This window comes from Geotrypetes seraphini, chromosome 8 (assembly GCF_902459505.1).
Source record: "Geotrypetes seraphini chromosome 8, aGeoSer1.1, whole genome shotgun sequence".
NCBI classification, from domain to species: domain Eukaryota; kingdom Metazoa; phylum Chordata; class Amphibia; order Gymnophiona; family Dermophiidae; genus Geotrypetes; species Geotrypetes seraphini.
The window spans coordinates 138,283,363-138,307,720 of NC_047091.1; the positions used below are offsets into that span (position 1 = coordinate 138,283,363).

The window sequence follows — 24,358 nt, forward strand, 5'->3', positions numbered from 1 at the left end:
TTTGTTTGTTTTTTGTTGTTATTATTATTATTATATCATAAGGGAGCCGATAGCAATCCAGGGTAGGGTAGTTAGGTTGGAGGGCGAAAAAGGACGCTGCTAGACACCTACTCCTCTTTCAAACGAATCCTTCTACTTAACTATACTTCCCCTGGACCTGGTGAAAAGTTTATTGTGCTAAAGCGGGTGAGAAACGTGTGTGTGTGTTTGTTTAAATGCACTTTAATGCAGTCTGCAGTTATGGTTTCAATAATGTGTGCCTATACCCAGTTTATAGCCCATAATCGTTTCGCACGTCTGTTCCTGTAAAGTGAGAAGCAACTATTTCCCTTCCTTGAGTCCCGCCCTCCCGACGCAATTTCCCGTTTCCCGACAGGGCGGAAGCAGTCAAGGGAGAGAAGTTGCGTCAGAGGGGGCGGGGCGCCGGAGAAGGAAATCGCCGGGGCCGGTGGCGGGCGACTTAGACATGAGTTTGAAGGTAGGATGTGGGTAGGAATTTCAGATCGAGGACGACTGGGGTTGTGTCGCGGACCGGGAGGAGAGTAGGAAGACACCTGCACTGGAGAGAGAGGAAAGGAGATGGCAGACCATAGGGAGGGAGGGGGGGGGGGAGATGGCAGACCATAGGGGTGGGGAGAGGACGGAACGGAACTCCGGTCCCCGAATGCATGTGAAGAGGGGTGCTCGGAGTGTGAGAGTATGAGGGTAGTCAAAAGCATGTGGCTTGGCATCTCTGTATTAAGATTTGCTTGTTGATGCTGACTTTATGTAGAGGACTTCATTCATATATGCAAGTTTTTTAAGTGACAGGGATTTTTATCTGTTTTCTGTTTTCCAGATTGAAAAGCTTCTTGTCCTTTGAAGACGTCCTCTGCTTAATCTTGAGACTATTTAAGCTGAATGCATTGTGATTTCCAGTAATTGAGACAGTGATTCTGAAAACTGTCTACATTAATGAAAAGAGCAATGTAGTCAGCTTAACTGAATCATCAGTGTTGAACAAGATATGCCACATTGACCCTGACAGTCCCTTGCATGTTAGGAAATCTAGATTGTGTTTGAATTGTTTAAGATTCTTAAATAGTTTGTGTTAATCTTATTTAAAATAGTTGTATTAACTTTAAATATGGAGAGCTGTGAGAATACACCCCCACTCCCACAGGAACCTGAAACAAATGAGGAGTGTCCTTGTCCCCCACCTCTGCTGCCTAGCGAAGAGCCTCCACCACCTCCCCTGCAAACGTCCAGTGATGCAGAGGTAGTGGACGTTGGCTCTGGTGGTGATGGACATTCAGATACCCCCGCTGGGGACATACAGCCCAACTACGGAACACAGCTTCTAACAAAGGGATCCGCTTCTTACAGTAGCCGTCTGGTGTCAGACCCTCTCATCAGTGACCAAAGCCCTGGAACAGCTCGCCATGCACCTTCAGTTAAGAAATTCATCCCTGATGTTAAGTTGCTTAAAGATGTAAAGATTAGTGTTAGCTTCACAGAGAGCTGCAAAACAAAGGATAGAAAGGTTCTATACACTGGAATCGACAATGATTGTAATACAGATGCAGATGTTAATCATGAGAGTGTTAATGGAAAGTTGCATGTTTGTCCTATTGATAGTAGTGATGGCACAGTTGTGGGTGAAGGGGTTGAGAAAACAGGCAAAAAAGATGATGAAACTGATGAGCAGGAGAAGCGGGTGGAATATGCTGTTCTGGATGAGCTTGAAGATTTCGCTGACAACTTGATGGAAGTGGATGGTGCGGCAGCAGGAGGTGGATTCATATCTGATGCAATCATACAAAGAGAAACGGTTGATGAGGAAGAAGCTTTTAATTACTCCTATGAGGTACGTTCTAAACACCAAAGGAGAGAATATATCATAATGTTTGTCAGAAATGTTTATTTGGCATTTTGCAATTCTAATGAAGGGTCAGATCTCTTTGATCAAAAATTGACACATACTTCATCACCTTGGAATCTGATTTTGTCACACGTTTAAAATATTAAATGAAATGCCTCTTCCGCAAGACTTTAAAAGAGGTGTTCTACTGTGTAGAGCTTTGTGTTTTCATAATATGCTTTGATTCACCTGTTCCATGTCACTTTGCTTTTACCTTCCCTTATGGCCAGATATGTCTGCAGGCCTAATACTTATATAACTTCTAGAAATATTTGCCTATTTGTTATTCCACATATACATGGGATCTCTTACTTGTGCTTCTTTTCTGGTAGTAGCTATAGGAGGATGGTATCTGATGATGTGTTTTGCAGGATGATTTTGATAATGATGTGGATGCTCTTCTGGAGGAGGGTCTCCAGGCCCCCAAAAAGCGAAGGATAGAAGATAAATATGAAGGTGATAGTGACCATCAGTCCGACGGAGAGGTGGTTGTGCAGCCAATGATGACCAAAATAAAAACTGTGCTTAAAAGTAAGTCACCAAGGGCAAAAAAGCTGTTTAACAATTTTGATTTTAAAATGTTTGCAAAGTATTTTTAAATTATATTGTTACTGGCTGATACCCAGTAAAATTAATCATAGGAGGTTATTCACGTTCAAGTTTAATAAAAAAAAATTGATATACCGCCTATCACACTTCTAAGCAGTTTTACATAATAAAATTATTAAACAGGGTAACGAACATCAGACCAATGGAACTTACTGGAACAATAGGGTTGGAGGAAAGAAATGCATTTAAAAATAGTAAAGCAAGCCATCGAGGGGAAATACAAAAAGGGGGGGATCTTCATCTGAAGACCAATGCAAGAGGAACTCGCGACGTTTAATCGGAAGGGATATTAAAGATTAAATGCGTCTTTGACAAGGAATGTTTTAAGTTTTCCTTTAAATTTATCTAGCAAATTCAGTGTTCTCCCCAGAAATTTTTTCCAGCTGGGTGGCATGAAAAAGTAGCCGGGTGGGGCGGGACGGGGAAATTTGGTAGTGGGAAAAATTAAATGTATACTATTTTTATTAGTTAATTATTATTATTTTCCAATGCTCAATATGACTTCCTTTTTTAAGGTTTGACACTTTTGCCAGAATATTTTTACTAAATTTAAGAAGTATCCAATTCTAGAAGTGAATAATTAGATATTCACCCTCTTTCAAATAGTATAGAGGTTTAAAAAAGGGAAATGCGTTAATGAAGTCATTAGGTTCAATCTAATCATTTATTTCTGCATGAATTTAAACAACTAAAAAAAAAAAAGATAAATATAGCTCATCCATTCATACAAGAAATGGCTGTACAACACCTCTAATAATGTTTTGATCACTAGGTTCCTTCCTGAGGTCTCACTGAGGATATGAAATAGATGCTATCCCCACTTCCAGACCTCTTCCACATAATTTATGGAGAGGTGTTACTGAGCCTTGAAGGGCACCTGTGTGATTGATCTTTATTTGCTTCTTTTTTATTTTGCTGTAGTGCAAAGTAAGAGCTAGGGCAAAACAGTATAGGTAAAGATGCAGGTAATAATTAGCAATGTATTAAAAATATTTTATTTTTATTTGCTTATAATGTCATTTGAAAGCTACTTGATGATAATACAACTTTAATTTAATTCTTTATAATGTGTGTCTGTGTGTTGGGGGGGACAACACCTACGTCAACAGTAAAGTTAGAATAGAGTCATTAAATCCAGTGGTGTACCTAATATATATGACAGCCAGTGCTAATCATTTTTTTAACAACCCCCTCCTCTATATAAAAAAAGATATTTTTAGTAATAATCCATGAGTCACACAATAAGGGTGCATTTAGGAAAAGGCAGCATCTTAAACACTGCAGTGAGCACTAGAACACCAACACACGCATTGTAAAACTAAACAAACCAGATCCTACACAGTCAGTTGATCCTGTAGTCGATGCTAACAGAAAGCCATGTCCTTTTCATACACACAGAACACATACACCCTCGCCCAATATGGAATAATCACAAACTAAAAATAGAAATATGTAGACAAAAGTTAAACTGAACCAAGAAACCAGACTCTGCATACAATGCAACACCACATATACAGTGACACATGTCCCCTAATACTGTGCAAAATATAGACAGTAGATGTAAATTTGAAAAAAACTTCTACATAAGTCACCACTTTACAAATTAACAAATAGAAATAAAATAATGAGAAATATGAAAATACCATTTTATTGGACTAATCCATTTTTCAATTAGCTTTCAGAGGCCAAATCTTTCTTCAAGACAGTACAGTATACAGCTGTTATGGTATCCTGTCCTGACCTGAGGAAAGGGGTTTATTCCCTCCCAAAATTGCCTTATTTCCATTTCCTATTGCTAAATTTTAATCAACACAGTTACAATACTACTTGATTCTACGTAAAGCAACAAAAATATATTTTTTTCTACCTTTTGTCGTTTCTGCTTTAGTCATCTTCTCTTCACTCTCTTCTTTCTATTCAGCATTTGTCCTCGCTCCCTTCCATGCAACATCTGTCCTCTCTCTTTGCCCCTTCCACCCAGCCTCTACCCTCTCTCTACCCCTTCCATCTACTGTCCACCCTATCTCTGCCCCTTGCATCCACTGTCCACCCTTTCTGCCTTTTCCATCCAGTGTCTGCCCTCTCTCTGTTCCATATGGTATCTTCCCTCTTTCTATGTCCCTTCAATAAACTCTATATCATGTGCCCTTTCTCTCCTTTGTACATGATTTATTTCAGCTTCAACCCCTTCTCTCCTTTGTACATGATTTATTTCAGCTTCAACCCCTCTCCATTTTTTGTCTCCACTCCTATGCTCTGGCATCTCTCTCTTCTCCTTTCCTTCCTTCCTTCCCACTCCACCCCATGATCTGACATCTCTATCTCCTTCCCTTCTCTCCCCCCTCTCCAGTATCTGCCTCCTGTCTTTCCCCTTTGGTCTAGGCCTCTCTCTTTCTCTCCTTCTTTCTTCTGTGAGGAGATCATGTTGATCTTGAACACTGAATAATTCTTCCACATTCTCCATATCACTGTACTGGTCCAGCAGACTGCTTTGGCACTATTACATGGGTAATAGTAAATTCATTATGCATCAGCTTTCTACACAGAATGCCACAAGTCTCTATTTCTTATGCTGTGCTTACATCTGCCAGAGTCAGAAACTTGTGAGACAGATCCCTTGGCAATACTACGCTTCGGAGCCCTTTGACCATCTGGTTCTGTATGGTTGCAGGCTTTAAAGCTCTGTTTACTGGAGGAGACCGTCCAGCATACATAGTTGCATCACTCTTAAGGATCTGATCAGAGATCAAGGTGGAATTTTTAGGCATGGAAAAACAGGACATGTTCTGCTCAGATGCCTTCAAATGCCCTTTAATATTCGTCTGATCTCGGGCTAAATCTTGCCTCCTGAGCTGATCTTCAAAGGAAAGCGGAGTGAGAGCCATATCGGCAGTGAGATCCGTTTTGGGCCGCATGTTGTGCAGGGCTGGACTAAGGCAAGTTGTAAGCTTCCTTCCATCGCTGACCTATCTTCCATAAGTCAGCAACGGAAGGAAGCTTACAACTCGCTGCTCTTGCTTGCTTCGGGCCTTCCTCGTTGCCGGGTCCTGCCTACTTTCGGAAACAGAAAATAGGCAGGATCCGACAGCGAAGAAAGCCCGAAGCAAGCAAGAGCAAGTTGTAAGCTGACCTGTCTCCTATAGCGAACCCATGCTCCGGGGCGTGTGCATGCCGACTTCCCTTCTTTTCCTCCCTCTGGACGTGACTTCCGGTTTCGGAGAGAAGCGGCATGCACATGTTAGAGCCCTGGAGCATGGGTTCAAGTCGCTTGCTGGCGTTAAAAACAAAAACAAAAAAAAAGTCAGGCTCCTGCGATTCAGGCTGTGCCGAGTCAGCCCGGTAAATCTCCAAGCTGGTGAGAAGGGTTTTGGGGTTTTTTTAAAATGTTGAGCAGAAGGCGGCAGCAGCAGCAGGATTGCGATCGAGATTACAACCGGGCGCTCATCTAAATTAGCTGGGTGGAGCGCCTGGCTGAAAGGCCCTGAGGAGAACACTGAAATTTTTGTCATGTAATTCAGGGGGTAATGAGTTCCAAAGGGTCGGGGCAGTAATTGCGAAATTCATTGTACATGTAGTGCTAAAGATACGAAGTGAGGGAACGGTAAGATTTTGTGACTGCGATCTGAGTGTTCTGGATGAGGTACAGTGTTCCCCCGGTCATTCACGGTCCTGGTCATTCACGGTATTTTCCGACTGCGAACTGCCGACCAGGAGAGGACAGCTGGAGAGGCAGGAGAGAGCAGCTGGAATGCTGGCAAGTGAAGGAAATCACTTGCTGTATGCTCTGACCGCCTCTTCCTGCATTAAAGTCGGGCCTTACCAATCAGGAGCTGCTTTGACACGCAGAAAGAGGCGGTCAGAGCATACAGCGAGTGATTTCCTTCACTTGCCTGCTCTCTCCATCTCTCCCGCTGCCCCCGCCAGTCTCCCCCATGAAAATCCATGTTCGTGGTCTTTCAAGATTCGCGGGGGCTCCTGGAACAGAACCCCCGCGAATATTGGGGGAGTACTGTATATGGAATTTAGATATTATTAAGGAAATCTGGTTGATTATTATGGATCATTTTGAATGTTAGGAGTGTGATTTTATAGGTTATTCTATGTAGTATAGGAAACCAGTGTGCTTTTATTAGAAGAGGTGTAATGTGATCAAATTTTTTTGCATTTTCGATAAGTGTGGTGTTCCTTTGCATAATGAGTTGCAATAATCTAAGCATGAAATTACCAGGGAATATATTAGTATGTTCAAAGCAGAAGACTCAAGAACCTTAGAGAGTGAATGAATTACCATATATACTCAAATATAAACCGGGATTTTGGGGCCAATAGATTGGCCCAAAAATGGGGATCCTGGTTTATATTTGGGTCAGTGCCCCCTCCCAGAATTTTTTAAGGCCACTGCCGCCAGGCTCTCCCCCCTCCTCCTCCTCCCTGCCCTATCATACCTCTGCCTATCTGGTGGAGGTGCAGTGGGTCCTCTGCTGATCGCTGATGGAAGTGCAGCGGGCAGGAGCAAGCTTTCCAAACTCCTGCCCCGCTGCTAACCGGCTGCGCGATCTAATTTCGCCTTCTGAACTGCACGAGCAGCAGTTCGATTTGGTGCTGCTTCTCGGCACTGAGCGGCTTCCTTACTGGCTCCCGCGAAGGAAGGAAGGGTGCAGAGCCTGACAGGGGAGGATGGAAGGGTGCTGGGTACAGAGTCTGACAGGGGAGGGGAGGAAGGAAGGGTGCTGGGTGCAGTGCCTGACAGGGGAGGAAGGAAGGGTGCTGGGCGCAGTGCCTGACAAGGGAGGGGAGGAAGGAAGGGTGCTGGGTGCAGTGCCTGACAGGGGAGGACACTTGAATATTAAGCCGCCTGACAAGTCGAGTCAACCATTTTTCTTCCTTTTTGGGGGGAAAAAGGGGGTCTTGACTTATATTCGGATTGACTTATATTCGAGTATATACGGTAAGTAAGTCTACGGATGGAATGTTAATTTACTATCCAGGGTAAACACCCAAAAGTTTTATTGATGGTACAATATTCAGTGGTGTGGAGTTTAGGCAGATAGAAGAGTGAAGAGTAATTCCTTCCTTGCAGGGAAAAGTATTGCTGAGTATTTTGCAGTGTTAAGAACCAACATATTGTCCTGTAGCCAGTGACATATTTTTTCCATTTTATGATTGATGTCTACAGTTTCACTTTGATTATTTGTGTCTAGTGGGTAGAGTAACTGGAGATCATCAGCATATGTGAACGGTGTGAAGCCTATTGATTGACAAAGAGTTAGAAGATGGGCCAGGAAAATGTTGAAAAGAAGTGGGGAGAGGATAGAACCTTGGGGTATACTGTAATTAGTACTGCAACTTTCTGATTTGGTGTTATTGCAATTTACTCTGAAAGACCTATCATCAGAGTAGGATGAACCATTCTAATACCTGATCTGTGACTCTGACGGATTCTAAACAATTCAGTAATAAAATATGGTCAAATGTGTCAAAGGCGGCAAAGAGGTCTAAAGAAATTAATAAAGCGGATTTGTGATGATCTATGTAATGTAATATTTTTGTTGTGAAACCTAGTAATGAATGTTCAGTAGAATGATGTTGTCTAAAGGTGTAAGGCCTTTGTTTTTTTCCGTGAATTCGGAAAGTTGAAGAAAGACTATTTTTTCTGTTACTTTTGCAAAGAAAGTGATGTTTACGATTGGCCGATAATTTGAGGGTTCTGAAGATTTCTCCTTGTGGTCTTTAATTATTGGGTGTATTATGGATTCTTTCCAAACTTTTGGTAGCTGACCTGATAATAAGCTATGAGAAACAAGTTTATATGAATATGCTCGCTGAAAATCGTGAAGTATTTTTTTTTAATAAAAATGGAGGAAATGTCTCTTTAACTATTACCTTTAATGTTCAGCGATTGAATGACGCGTTGAATATCAGTTAGTTTCGGGAGAGAGAAGTGAGAACATTTTGAAGTGGGTATTTCACATGAAGAAGTGACCATGGTAGGATTATTGGTTGCCTGTGTAACAGGTAGGGTGTCCCTAATTTTGTTTATAAAGTGATCCGCAAGTGTTTGAGCAGATAGTTTGGTGTCGGTAACTCCCTTTGTTTGTTATAGTTGATTAAAGATCCAACAATGGAATAAAACTTTGATGTGTTCTTGATTTTGTTAATTCATTCAGAGTAGTATTTTCTTTTAGCTAGATTAATCTTGTCTTTATAAAACTTGGCGAGCTTGGTGAATTTGTTATGTGTGCTTCTCTTCTCTTTCCCATCTTGTCGCTTCAGTCACAAAAAAATTGCTTCCCCCCTGATATTCCACCCCAACTCCTAGATCTCTTTCCTCTTTCTTCTGGTCTACCTGGTATAGGTGGAGAGCAGGAAAGTGAACACTAAAAGTGCTAAAGTTTTTACTTGGGGGAGACTTCAGATTGGTTCCTCTATTCTCCTTTTTTATCTTCTCCTGCTTCTGTTACACATAGCCAGCAAGTTTCAGTCTGCTTAATACATTGGAGGTGGGTGGAGATAGCGCTAAGACCCCCATCAGCCTTTCCACCACTGCCTCTTTCATTTGCCCATGGTAGTAAGAATTGGCACTTCAAGTTGCATTACTGCTTTATGGCTCTTCAGCTGGTGGGAGTTACTGGAAAGGAGGCACAACAGCAGGTTTGTTGTGTGCTAATGTATGCATCTACACCCTAAAAATTTGTTATGGATTAGATGTGTACTGTAGGAATGGGTGCATTACAGCGATGAAATGTGCATGTGTATCAGCTCATTAATAGCAGTGAAATAACTTTTTGTACTTTAAAAAGAAAGATGGGGGCAGGGGAGTAACCTGGTTGGAGTGTCAGTTAACAAACCCGGCCACTTTAATGTGCAGACTAGATGTCTTTATGAGCAAGATTATATAGGTTTAACTGATTAACTTGTTTAACCGATTTGTAACCTAAGAACTCTTAAAGCCCTTTCTCTTTATACTTTAACCGACTTGTAACCTAAGCACTCTTAAGCCTTATCTCTGTATTCTGCTTACATGTATCCGATCCGAAGACTTTACATTGTGCCTATTTTTGCTGATTGTCCAACTCTTCTTATTGTAAACTGCCTCAAACTATTATGGCTTTGACAGTATAAGAATAAAATTATTATTATTTATACTTTCTGAAGACTGTATATCCCATAACTCAAAAGATTAGCAAAGCCTCAATTTCTTAGCATTCTCACTAGAACTCTTCAGAACTTGATTATGCTTGGCAACCAGCAGATGGTGTTCTATAAGAGTACCATGTAGACTTAGATCTTCAGTATTTCTCTGTCTCCAGCACATGGTGATAGATGAACCATGCAGTTCCTAGACTGGCCTGGTGATGTATGCTTCTGGACGAGCTGGATAACTGGCATCCAGGGGGAGTCTCAGGCTTGGATTTTATTGCTGTTTTTGAGGTGGACTCTGAGGAGTGTTTGCATTGTTTACTCCTTCCCCCCATCTTCCTTTCATTCTGTGGTATTCCTTTAAAAAACATCTTTAGACCACGCTTCTCTGTTCCTCTACCTTTTCACCAAAGCAGCAAGACTTGGTGCCTGAGGAATTTGGGTAAGCTGGGAGCCAATGTCTAGGTGGGCAGAGAAGAGTCTCTGCTCTCAGGGCTATATTCAAGAGGGCTTGATTGGGTAACCCGGATCCCTATATGGCCTTGGATTGCAGCAGAAGTACTGTGTCAACAGGGGTTGTGTTTACCTTTGCAGCTTCTTCTTTTTCACTGCCAGTGGTGCCTTTTAGGAACAGCAGGCTGGAAGCCCTGGTTGAGCGTATTAAGTTCTGCTTCCATTGTACTGGTCACTATGGGACATTAAGACAGTGTGACTCATGTCCTGATTCTGGTGCTCCTTCATTCATACTGTAGGGGAGCCAAACTGGAAGACGGGCAAGGGATTTTTCAGTCTAATCTGACCTAGAGGAAGACTTACATAAGAACATAAGAAATGCCTCTGCTGGGTCAGACCCGAGGTCCATCGTGCCCAGCAGTCCGCTCACGCGGCGGCCCAACAGGTCCAGGACCTGTGCAGTAATCTTCTATCTATACCCCTCTATCCCCATTTCCAGTAGGAATTTGTCCAATCCTTTCTTGAACCCCAGTACCGTACTCTGCCTTATAACGTCCTCTGGAAGCGCATTCCAGGTGTCCACCACACGTTGGGTAAAGAAGAACTTCCTAGCATTTGTTTTGAATCTGTCCCCTTTCAACTTTTCCGAATGCCCTCTTGTTCTCTTATTTTTCGAAAGTTCGAAGAATCTGTCCCTCTCTACTCTCTCTATGCCCTTCATGATCTTGTAAGTCTCTATCATATCCCCTCTAAGTCTTCTCTTCTCCAGGGAAAAGAGACCCAGCTTCTCCAATCTCTCAGAATATGACAGGTTTTCCATACCTATTATCAGACGTGTTGCTCTCCTTTGAACCCTCTCGACTAACGCCATATCCTTCTTAAGATACTTGGTATCGCTGTATATGTAGGGCCACGTTCTTCTCAGAGAAACATGGGAACAATGGCTTATTTTGTCTCCTTTCCTCCTCCAGCTATCACTGCTTATGGGCAACGTATCTAAGGGCGATCCTCTATAACTCCTCAACAGACAGAAGGAACGTTAGGATCAAGAGAGCTCTTTTCACCAAAATTTGAGCATTTACTTCATAAAGCCTTTTTGATGAAAGTGCTTAAGGGACTCAGGATATGGATCATAGAAAAATTAAGGCAGATAAAGACCATATGACCTTACTCGTGACCATCAGCTTTGCTTTGGACACCAGTTTGTTTTCTCTGCTCGCTCCAAACATTGACCTGCACTTAATGCTCTATTCATGTGATAGAGAAATCAGCCTTTGACAAAGGCAAAGATGCCAAAACACTGTCCGTGTCGAGTCTTAGCAGTGCTTCTACTAATAAAGTGGAATTTGAACTTTACACCTGTGGCTGAATTATTGACACCTTATCCTCATACTTCTCCGTTGTGCTGTGCTTCCCTCATTGTTGAGGTCTTTCTGGGCTTTCTCTTCAGTGTCTTCCATATGGCCATCCATGTCATCTACTATCCTTTCCTCGCCCTTAGAGATCCAATGTACCTGTCCCAAGCTTTCTTGAATTCAGATACACTTTTTGTCTTCACTACCCTTTTCCCGAAAAATTGTTTTGTTTTCTGAGGTTACTTCTTAGTCTCTTCCCTTTCACCTTCCTCTTGTGCCCCCTCAATCCAGAGTTTCCTTTCAATTTAAACAGACTCATCTCATGTGCATTTATGCCACTTACGTATTTAAATATTTTATCTCTCCTTTAAAGCCTTCCCTCCAAAGTATACATATTGAGATCTTTAAGTCTGTCTCCTTACTTTATGTGAAGACCACAAACTATTTTAGTAGCCATCCTATGGACTGATTCCATCTTGTTTATATCTTTTTGAAGGTGCAATTTCCAGAGTGTTATACAGGGACATCATTACCTCCTTTTTCCTACTGGCCATTCCTCTCCCTATGCTCCCAAGCAACCTTCTAGCTTTTGCTATTGCTTTTTCTACCTGTTTGGCCACCTTAAAATCATCACATGCTATCACATCCAAGTCCCTCTTCTCTTTTGTGTACAAAAGTTCTTTACCCCCTAAACTGTACCGTTCCCTCAGATTTTTGCAGCCCAAATGAATGACCTTGTATTTCTTAGCATTAAATTTTAGCTGCAATTGATCTGACCCAGTATGGCTATTCTTATGTCAAATTCCAGACCATTCTTCAAGCTTCACTAGGTACTTTCCCATGTTATCCACACCATCAGGGGTTCCACCCTATTGCAGATTTTGATATCATCCACAAAGAAGAAAATCTTACAAAAATGTTGAAAAGAATAAGGCCAAAAACCAAACCTTGTGGCACACCACTGGTAACATCCGTTGGTACAAGCTCCATTTACTACTACCACCCTCTATTGCCTTCAACTCAACCAGCTCCCATCTGTCCCGAGGGCACTCAGTTTATTTATTGTGTGGAACAGTGTCAAAGGTTTTGCTAAGTATTCCACATCTAACACTCCCTTTATCCAATTTTCTGGTCACCCAATCAAAGAAATTGATCAGATTTGACTGACAAGACCTGCCTCTAGTGAATCCATGTTACCTTGGGTCCTGTAAACCATTTGGTTCCAGAAACTTCACTATTCTCTGTTTTAAAAGCTTTTCCATTAATTTACTGACCACAAAAGTCAGATTATCGGCTCTCCACTTTTTTAGAGAGAGACCACTTCTAGTTCCGGTACCACTCCCAGTTCTAGAAAAGCATTGAAAGGTCAGCCAGCGGAGCCGCCAGAATTTCCCCAAGTTCCTTCAGTACCCTTGGATGTACGTCATCTGGTCCATCTTTAGTTTAGCTGGTTCCTCGCAACCACAGTCCTCTGAAAATCGTTCAGGGGCTACCACATCCATTCTTATTTGTGTTTGTCTTATGTGGTCCTGCTCCCTTACATAGAACAGAAATATTTATTAAGCAATCCAGCCATATCTTTATCAGCTTCTATATATTCCTCCCCTTCACCTTTTGAGTCTCACAGTGCCACTTTTGCACTTCCTCCTATCACAAACATATCTAAAAAAAAGTCTTGTCCCTCAATTTTACTACTATTTATTTCTTTAGTGCTGCTAGATGTACATAACGCTGTACAATAAATGTGTAAGAGACAATCCCTGCTCAAAAGAGTTTACAGTCTAATTAAAAGAGATAAACAGGACAGATAGGGGTTAGGGAATTTCTCATAGAGGAGATGATGGAACAGACATGGGAGTTTTACTGTGTTGACTATCTTTTCTTTCCTAACTTACTCTTAGTTTTTCCACATATTTTTGCCTGTCTTCCTCTTTCTGCGATGTTTTATAGTTTATGAAGGCTAACCACCTTTTTCCGTACCTTTTCAACTACTACTTTAAAAACTGCCTTGCTTTCAAATGAACCCTCTCTATACCTGTCTAATATTTAAGGGTTAATTAGAAAGAAGAGGAAAAGTGAGTTTCCATTGCTTTGCTATAGAAATACTAAACATCTAAGCCTACAAGAATTTGCAGAATTTTTTGTCTCCATCTGCTCACAAGTTCTGGACTGGTCTGGTGGGACTTGAGGAAAGAAATAGCAGGTAAGACCTAATTTCTTTTAATTTTGATATTGAAACAAAACCGCAAGATTATTATAATTAGAAGCCCATAGAGTAAAAGAAATTTGTAGTGAAAATCTGTATTAGATCTCAATACTTATACATTACACCTCACATTTGTTACCTGCTTATACCAGAAACAGATCAAGACAGTTTACAGCAAGCAGATATCAGTAACATCATTTAAAAATAATATGGTTATTAGCAGTTAATTTCCATTATAACTATTACATCCATGATACCTTAGTCAACAATTTACAGAGAAAAATAGGTCATAACATGATAATTCTAATTTGAATCCAAATACTCATCTATGAAATAACACAACATATAAACTGACAAGTGAGATAAAAGGGAAATAGTTTTCCCATAGTATCATGATTTAAAAACATTTTCCAAGCATTCATTCTGCCAATAATATATTTTCTGAACAAAAAATGCTTTAAAGATTTTCAAATCTGACCATAACAAGGAATACTTCTAATTGATGTAGGCAGCATATTCCAAATTCTAATAGCTGTGGAATGAGAAGACATAGGATAAAGTTAAGAGGTGATAACCTAATGTAAAGAAATACTTTTTTATAGAGAGGTGGTAGATGCAAGGAACAGTCTCCCGGAGGAGGTGGTAGAGACAGAGACACTGTCTGACTTCAAGAAAGTATGGGACAGGCACCTGGAATCTCTTAAGAGAGAGGAAGAGATAATAGTTACTATGGATGGGCAAACTGGATGGTCCATTTGGCCTTTATCCGCCATCATCTTTCCATGTTTCAATTACTGGCAATTCAGCCCTTATTTCCAGAATTATGGGCTGCTAAATTTGTCTTACTAAATAATACATAAAATAACAGGAAGAATCTGTTCTTCAGATGCATCATGTAGCAGTAACTTGTATCAGTATCTGCCTTAGGCTAGGCTTTGAGAGAGATTGATTTGGCCAAGGTCACAGGAGTTGGTAGCAGCATTTGATCTCTGGTTCAAGGTCCACTGTGCTGACCACTTCTGTCTTGAGAGCAGTATAATAGCGTGTCTCACCTTTTCAGTCCTTATCTCCTTTCTTTCTACTCCTTACCACTCTTTTCACACAGCAGAACACCTGGGGAGCAGCAGCAGCCTGCAAGAGGTAAGTGGTAACATTAATCAATAAAGTTGCATATTCGGAGGAGAGGGTTATGTGCTTGTGAGACATGGTTATATAAGGCAAATGGAAGAGCAAAGGGGGAAGGGCTGGAGTGGGAAGGGTTTTCATACAAGCAAAGAGTGTGGTGTATATATAAGAATATGCAATGTATAAGCTACCATTTTGTTTGGTTACATTGGATTGATATAGTAAGCCTTTGCTTGGTGAGTTCTGAATGTATCTAAAAAATTTTCTATAAGTTAAAAAAAATGTTGCATAGGCACTTTGTAGGCTGCCTAAGGGCTGGAGCCCATCGTATAGCAACTGCTGCTTTTGGTTCTGGGTGATGAATGTAGTGTTTGCTCCTTGCAGGTTTCTGATGTTGCCCATGGGTGGTTCTGTATGAAAGAGGTTGCTAGGCAAGAGGCAGAAAGGAAGGATATGAGGGCTGAAGCAAAGGCAGGTTGTGCACGCCAGTATTAGACTGTTCTCTAGACAGGAAGTGGTTAGCACAGTGGGTTGAGAGCCAGAGTTCAAATGCTGCTACTGACACTTGTGACCTTGTACAAGCCACTCACTATATCTCTCATTGATTTAGACTGAGGCAGATGCTGAATAGATTTTTCCTGTTATTTTATGTATTGTTTAGTGAGACAAAATTTTAGCAGATCTTACTTTTGATAATGAGGGCAGAATTGCCAATAATTGTTGTTATTAATTCAGTACCATTGTGGAATTGTCATTTCCTTTTATGAAGATATATCAAAGCATGGTCATATTTTGATATATCTTGGGTGCATGAGTCAATAAAGGCCTTGAATTTACATCCTTTGCCCATTGTTTTTTAGAATCCTCTGTTCATCTACCTTTAGGCTACAAGTCCGGGCAGTGATTGTTCCTTACTCTGACCAACAAGCCTTAGATGATCATAACTGGGAATAGTTTGTAGCATTTGACAAAGTTTACAGTATGGTATATAACTGAGGTTGATGTGAATACATTTTGATGTTGCATCTTTTATGAATATTATTGCCTGATATATTTAAGCTCTTCAAGAGCTAGTGATAATTTTGTTAGGAAAGGGCTATAAGGATCCTATAGAAGAAAGTTATTATAAGTAATAATCATTTGTTGGCTGTTGCAAGGCAGCTTGCAAGGCTCTGTGACTTGGAGAGCATAATAACTTTATTATTGTAAGCCCTTGGATGGAGGAAAATTTGCATGAATGTAACTCACCTGAAGCTACTAATAAAAAGGCCTGAGCTAAATCTAGATAAGAACATAAGAATAGCCTTACTGGATCAGACAAATGGTCCATCTAGCTCAGTATTAGAGAATGACATGGGGACAAATTTGTCCCTGGAAGAACTCAATTTCTCCGTCCTGTACCCATGAGTTTTGTTGCTGTCCCTGTCTATGCGCCATTCCTGTAAGCTTTGCCTTAACCACACAAGCCTCAAACACTTAAGATTTTTTTTCCAAACTTTATTTAATTTTCAAAGCTAATACAAAGTGCATAAAATTATACATACATTAATAATCAGAATCAGTACTTACAATTAATCAATAACAATACAAAATATCCCCCCCTCCCTTCCAGTACATCCAATCAAGGAATAAAACAAAAGAGATGGGACAACTATGCAGAAGTAACAAAAGTTGTTAATGGACCCCAAACTAATCTGAATAAATTGTTATGCCCCAATATATCTGAGTTCATTTTCTCATACTTATAACTTAAACATAAATTCGCCCACCAAAAGGAAAAATTAAGCCGATACAACTTTTCCAATTCTGAGTAACCATTTGCATGGCCCGGTCATAATGATGAAAAGCCGGCTTTTATACCGGTCCAATGGGGGTTTAGTCTGCAATAATGTCCCACAGATGACTACATCATAGGTTAATAGAATCAATGATTCCAGTATGTTATTAATATGTCCCCATATCGATTTCTAAAAATTGAGTATCAATGGACAATAGAACAACAAATGATCCAGTGTCCCTATTTCAAGATGATAGTGCCAGCGTCTATTTGACTTAGAAGTATCTAACTTTTGCAAACGAACTGGGGTCCAGAAAACTCTATGTAACAGAAAAAAACCAAGTTTGTCTAATAGATGCTGACACTGTACATCTCATCCTCCAAGACCAAATCCGTGGCCATTGAGTAGCAGAAATTTGTTGCTTTATCTCAATGCTCCAAATGTCTTTTAGACTAGTTTTAGGTTTCTTGTTCAAATACTCAATGGCCATTTATGATTTTAAAATGTTTGAGGCTTGTGCAGATTTATTCTGCTTGCATGTATCCAATGACTTTACACTGTGCCTATTTTCGCTGATTGTCCAGCTCTTCTTATTGTAAACCGCCTCGAACTATTATGTCTTTGGCGGTATATAAGAATAAAATTATTATTATTATTATGAGGACAGAGCTTGCAGGAATGTGGCAGGGACAGGAAAAGAACTCATGGGGATGGGAAAAAGAGTTCCCGCGGGAAGGGGAAAAATTTGTCCTCGTGTCATTCTCTAATCGGTATCCTGTCTTCATGGAGGCCAATTCAAGTCACAAGGGTCTGCTACAATCATTTGGGTCAGCTACTTTTTACAGCACTTGCTTTTATCTTCAGTAAATATTATATCAAAAACATTGCGTTCCACAGTTTCTGCCTTTTTTTGGATTCCATTCTACTACTGTGGAACTTTTGGGCTTTTTGTTGTGTGTCAAAATCCCAAATAATCAGTAATCACACTCAATCTTTAATAAGCATTCATTCAATGGGGTAACAACCAAGCCAGCTTCAATTCAGAACCAGACCTCCAGAAATGCTTAATTGATCCTCAGATGCACCACTCCACATTCAAACTTTATCATAACATTAAGCATGATGTGCAAAATCTTCCCTGGATCAATGGTCAAGATCGATGACGTTATATGATTAGGGACCCAGTCTTGAAAAAGCGTTTTATCGCGAAACATGTTGGCACAAGAAGTCCCTACAATAACCACACAATTAAAGCTAAGTCTTTTTGACTAAATATTTCTTTAAATGTTAGCACTTTAGATCACTTGAACAGTTAATTTATATGCAGTTTATATATAAAAATATTTAAAGTTATTATGAATTACAATCAATGCAAAGAAATGCAGAGTAATGCATTTGGGGATTAATAATAGGAAGGAACCGTATATGCTGGGAGGAGAGAAGCCGATATGCACGGATGGGGAGAGGGACCTTGGGGTTATAGTGTCCAAAGATCTAAAGGCGAAAAAACAGTGTAACAAGGCAGTGGCTGCTGCCAAAAGGATGCTGGGCTGTATAAAGAGAGGCGTAGTCAGTAGAAGGAAGAAGGTGTTGATGCCCCTGTACAAGTCATTGGTAAGGCCCCACTTAGAGTATTGTGTTCAGTTTTGGAGACCGTATCTGGCGAAAAACGTAAGAAGACTTGAGGCGGTCCAGAGGAGGGCGACGAAAATGATAGGAGGCTTGCGCCAGAAGACGTATGAGGAGAGACTGGAAGCCCTGAATATGTATACCCTAGAGGAAAGGAGAGACAGGGGAGATATGATTCAGACGTTCAAATACTTGAAGGGTATTAACGTAGAACAAAATCTTTTCCAGAGAAAGGAAAATGGTAAAACCAGAGGACATAATTTGAGGTTGAGGGGTGGTAGATTCAGGGGCAATGTTAGGAAATTCTACTTTACGGAGAGGGTAGTGGATGCTTGGAATGTGCTCCCGAGAGAGGTGGTGGAGAGTAAAACTGTGACTGAGTTCAAAGAAGCGTGGGATGAACACAGAAGATTTAGAATCAGAAAATAATATTAAATATTGAACTAGGCCAGTTAAACGGTCTGTGTCTGTGTATGGCCGTTTGGTGGAGGATGGGCAGGGGAGGGCTTCAATGGCTGGGAGGGTGTAGATGGGCTGGAGTAAGTCTTAACAGAGATTTCGGCAGTTGGAACCCAAGCACAGTACCGGGTAAAGCTTTGGATTTGTGCCCAGAAATAGCTAAGAAGAAAAAATTAAAAAAAAAAAAAAATTTCAATTGAATCAGGTTGGGCAGACTGGATAGACCATTCGGGTCTTTATCTGCCGTCATCTACTATGTTACTATGTTAATACATTGATCCAGGGAAGATTTTGCACATCAAGCTTAACGTTATGATAAAGTTTGAATGTGGAGTGGTGCATCTGAGGATCAATTAAGCATTTCTGGAGGTCTGGTTCTGAACTGAATCTGGCAAAATTCCAAATAATAGCATCATTCCATAATTCTGATCCTGGGCAAGCAGTGTCTTCTCCCATGTCTGTTTCAACAGCAGTTTACGAACTTTTCCTCCAGGAACTTGTCCAAACCTTTTTTAAAACCAGCATTTTTCATATGTATAAATAATCCTATTTTTTAAAAAAAATTTAGACTTTGATATATTGCAGTCACATCCAGTTGTTTGGGTTTTTTTCAGTAGTGATGAGTTTTGCTGTGTCATATGAGCCAATAAGCTTCTAGTTAATTGTATATAGCTGCTGTAGTCTGCCATTTCACACAAAACTTTTTAGCTTCTTGCTTTTGTCACTAGACGATACTGATGGCCAACAATTCATAGTCATTTTACCAGGTCATGAAACTCAAGTTTTCTTTGTGTCATTTAAAGGGTACTATAGGCAAGCCTTTCAGTCTTGGGGATGCCACTCAGTTTTCTAGGCTTCCCGCCTCCTGATATTTGTTAGTAAAAACAAACAATCGGGCTCACCCCAACACCCTTGCAAGAACAATCCTGTGAAGATACATAATTTGTATTTTTTTTGAGTTCATATTTGAGATACAGTTTTTTGCAGCTAGATAAGATGGAATTTAGGGTGGGTTTTAAGAATTTTGGAGGAATTTATTGAAGTTGTAAATCACCTTGAGCTCTGTGTAGAAGTAAAATATCAAAATTAAAAAACCCCCAAAACATTACATACTGGCCTGAAAAGCCAGAATACAGTAACTCAAATTCCAGTACAATGGATGTAGAGGTCCTGAACAACTGGGTAGTCACCCTCAAACCGCATGTTTTTGCAGGAAGCATCAATCATTTTCTTCAGCTCCACCTCCTTTCTCACTGGGCTATGCTGTAATACCTCAGTTTTTCCCTTCTGCAAGTGTGTTCAGAAGGTATCTGTGATCTGCTCTGATCTTTTTTTTGTTGTTGTTTTATTTTTTGAGTTTTGTACTGATTTTCAAGGCTTTTGGTGCTTCAGCGGTTCCTAATAACCCTGGGACAGCAAGAAGACAAAGGCTCTCAGCAAAAAAATCTGTTGCAAGCAGACTTCTCGAGTCTCGGGTACTTGCCTAGCCAACCTGCTCTAACTGTTCCCCAGGCACTGGGCTCAGCCAGGAAATTTTTTTCCGTGACTGGAGTGCAGGCTGTATGTCCCCGACCTGGTCCTGAGAACCGGAGTGGGAGCTGTCTGTCTGATTTCTTTCCCCCCCCACACACACACACATTGACATGTGAGGAGCCTTGGAGGTTATAGTATTAGCCTGCCGTTCCATATCTGGCTGGCAACCCGAAGAACTAAGTGCCTGATTTGGTTGCTTGCCTAAGGCATAAAATTCTTTAGCGTCCCTCCAGACTAGCACAGATGCATGGTTTATACTACTCTGCCAGCAGGTGGAGACTGAGAACAAACTGAACTGTATGAATAGTATAAGTAGTCTGTGCAGTCTCCTTGAGACCAGGCTTTTCAGTCTCCAGCAGTTGGAGGTAATAAGCCTGTGCAGTCTTGTTTAAATTTGGTGATTCTCTGTTTCAGGGGATAGGCATTACTGGCCTTTTTTTTTGTCTGGACGGAGGTGGGGTCCCTTTTTTCACCTCAGGGATGCCACACTTGGACAGCTGAGTCCCTCCACCCATTCTCCTATCTCCCCATCCTTTTTGTCTTAGAGGTGCCGCAGCAGTACACCTCTGCATGTAAGCAGTAACTACAGCTTAGAGAGCCTGTGAGGTCTGCTCTTTAAATTAAGTTTATAATAAAATTAAAAAAAAAGGGAAGTGCTGGTTTGAAGCAAAGTTTTTAATTTGTACTTTCCTTCCTACCAGGTTGTTTGAGGTGAGGCATAACAGGTGACAGTTTGCAATGAGCACTTCTCGACTGAAGAAGTGCTCAGCTTGCTCCCACCGAGACCTCGCTGAAGCCAGTGTTTGTGTGTTTTGTTTGCGAGAAGGGGAATCCTCTGCTGGGTTGACTTTGTGGGCTTCCTAGCTGCCGCAGAGAGAAAGTCAGTCGGCGGTGGGGATGTCCGGGGTTCCCTTGCCACTGCATGTACAGGGGATTCCTTGTCAAGACATGCCGGTTGGCGATGGGGAGTCCTGGGGTTCCCTTACCACCGCAGATACTGGGGATACCTCTGCTGGTGCATCAGGCCTTTCTGGAGACTTTGTTAATGCGGCTTTGATTTCTCAGGCCTCTTCTTTACTCGGAGGAACCGTTTTTTCTTCTTTGGCAGGAAACTCCGCCATCTTGACTGAGCCGTCTGCTGAGCTCTTGCCTAGATTGGAGAGACAGGAACAGATCTTGCAGGCCTCTTCCTTGGTGGTGGAGCGTGCCTCTCTTCCAGCCATAGGGATTTTATCCTGATTTTGTGCTGGCCATGTACAAGGCTTATTGCATGCTTTCGGCTGACGTCTCTGCACATATTCTGGTGGCCTCTGGTCCCATGGTTTCTTTGCCCCTGCCCCCCCAAAAAACCAACAATGTCTCTCTTGGAGGATGAAACTTTTTTAGCGGATAATATATCCCCTGATGAGAATCTAGGTCTCGTTGGTGACCTGCTAGACCCTCAGGGGGGCAGATGACATGGGCGATTTGAGATTTGGAGCTGCCTGAGGGTGAGGATTCTTCGGTTGTGCATATTTTCACTGGGAAGAGCTGCAGGAACTCATTCTTCAGGTGTTCTCTGTCCTCAAGTTTGCTTTCAGCACTAGATTATACTGATGGCCAACAATTCATAGTCATTTTACCTGTGGTTCCCTACCTCTTCCTTACTTCCTCAGGTGGTGGACCCCTTCTCTGGGAAATTCGGGCGACCTCTTTATTCTTTCTCATGCATCAAGATATCCGTGATTTGGTGCATGCACAATGGAAGGTCCCAGACATGCCTTTTCGGCTGGCTTGTTCTATGACCTGTTTATAACCTATTCCTGATGCAGATAGGGACTCCTTGCGTCTTCCTGTGGTAGATACAGTGGTCTCAGCCATTGCTAAGCGTCGCACAGTACCATGGAAGGGGGTTTGGCCCTGTGGGACTCTTGGGACCGGTGGAGGGAATCCCTTCTTAAGCAGAGTTTTGATGTGACAGCCTTGGCGGTCCAAGTGGCCATTTGTGGTGGCCAGGGCCTGTTTCCATTGGGCCGGACATGTACTGTATAGGGAGTCAAAGATTGAGTTAGACTCTTATGTCTTGGATGCTGCTGTTTGGGATAATGATTTTAAGCAATTACTTTCTGTACCTGCTTCATCATTGGATTTCAGAAGGCATCTAAAGACCTATTTGTTTTCTAGATTCTTGGGTAACTAATTTCTCTAAGAGTTTCAATTGTGATTATAGTATAATCTTTTGTAAAGCACGGTTTATAAGTTGTTTTTATGTTTATGTATGATTTGTTGTGAGCTTTGGCTACTAGACGGTCTTTGAAGCTCCATGGTTGGTTGGCAGATTCTGCCTCAAAGTCTAAGCTCAATAGGCTTCCCTTTAAGGGTTCCTTTATAAGAACATAAGAATAGCCTTACTGGGTCAGACCAATGGTCCATCAAGCCCAGTAGCCCATTCTCATGGTGGCCAATCCAGGTCACTAGTACCTGGCCAAAACCCAAGGAATAGCAATATTCCATATTACCGATACATGTCTTTCTCAATCACAGACTGGACTTTTCCTCCAGGAACTTGTCTAAACCTTTCTTAAAACCAGCTACGCTGTCCACTCTTACCACATCTTCTGGCAATGCATTCCAGAGCTTAACTATTCTCTGAGTGAAAAAAATTTCCTCCTATTGGGTTTTTTTTTTTTAATGTTCAATAATTTTTATTGAGTTTTAAAAATAAAATATATATATCAAAAATCTTACAAAGAATATCATCTCAACTCCTATTGGTTATAAAAGTATTTCCCTGTAACTTCATAGAGTATCCCCTAGGTGGACCCTAGAATCCAATAACTGTGATTCAGGTTATTCTTCCCAATGTGCATCACTTTGCATTTGTCCACATTAAATTTCATCTGCCATTTGAACGCCCAATCTTCCAATTTCCTAAAGTCTGCCTGCAATTTTTCACAATCTGCATGCGTTTTAACAACTTTGAACAGTTTAGTGTCATCTACAAATTTAATCACTTTACTCATTGTTCCAATTTCCAGATAATTTATAAATAAGTTAAATAGCACCGGTCCCAGTACAGACCCCTGTGACACTCCACTGTTTACTCTCCTCCATTGAGAACAATGATCATTTAACCCTACCCTCTGTTTTCTATTCGATAACCAATTCCTAATCCACAACTGAACTTTGCCACCTATCCCATGTCATTTTAATTTTCTCAAGAGCCTCTTGTGAGGAATTTTATCAAAAGCTTTCTGAAAATCTATTTGGAGAAGAACTGGATAAGCTAGTACAGAGTTTAGGGGACTCTTAAGGTTCCTTCGTTTTCCAGAGGATAAACCTAGGCAAATCAGGTAGAGGAGGTTTAGGCCGGGGACGATTTTGGGATTTCTACTGTTATCGCCCTGGTAGAGTGTCATCTTCCTCTTCTTATAGAGGTTGTTTTTTCCAGCGGATGCAGTCCTTTTGGGGTGCACGCCAGGGTGGCCACGACTCTTCCTCCTCTTGTCCAACGCAATGACAGTGCTCAGGTCTTTCCTCTGATTCAGATAGGAGACAGGTTATGGGACTTTTTTTTATTGAGTTTGGACCAAGATTACAGCAGATTTGTGAGTCCTGGAGGTGATTCGCGATGGCTATGCCAGATCTTTTCCTCATCTCTCCTTCTTGGTCCACCTGGAAGAAATGGGTGTTTTGTCAGACTCTACAGAGGTACAGTAGGCAGTGGTTCCGGTTCCGCCCAACGAGATTTATACCGCCAGATACTCTTATTTACTTTGTGATTCCCAAGAAAGAGGGATCCTTTCGTTCCATTCAAGGGCGTGAACTGGGCACTTTAGGTGCCTTCCTTTCATATGGAGACCCTCGAGTCCATGGTTCTCACAGTCCAACTGGGGGAATTCTTGACCTTCCTCGATCTGAATGAAGCATATTTGCACATTCCAATTTGAGATTGAGAAGCTCACCAGCGGTTCGTTTGCTTTGCGATTTTGGGAAAGTATTAGCAATTCTGTGCACTTCCGTTCGGCCTCGCCAAAGCTCTACGTACTTTCTCAAAGATTATGGTGGTCGCAGAGAGGGAATTTGGGTTTATCTCCTTCTGGACGACTGGTTGATCCGGATGAAATCCTTCCAGGAGAGCTTGGGTAGTGGAGTTACTCCAGTCATTGGGCTGGATAGTCAACCTAGCCAA

The 24,358-nt window shown here is 41.4% G+C and overlaps 1 protein-coding gene across 1 annotated transcript in view; it reads left to right on the top strand.

Annotated features, from left to right (window-relative positions):
* The first annotated feature begins 361 nt into the window (after window positions 1–361).
* DGCR8 (DGCR8 microprocessor complex subunit) overlaps window positions 362–24,358 on the top strand; it is a 105,938-nt gene continuing 81,941 nt past the window's right edge. Inside the window, exons 1-3 of the mRNA XM_033956792.1 lie at window positions 362–478; window positions 839–1,846; window positions 2,272–2,431. Coding sequence (XP_033812683.1) covers window positions 1,127–1,846; window positions 2,272–2,431 — 880 coding nt within the window. The 5' untranslated portion in view covers window positions 362–478; window positions 839–1,126. The remainder of the gene's footprint in view (window positions 479–838; window positions 1,847–2,271; window positions 2,432–24,358) is intronic.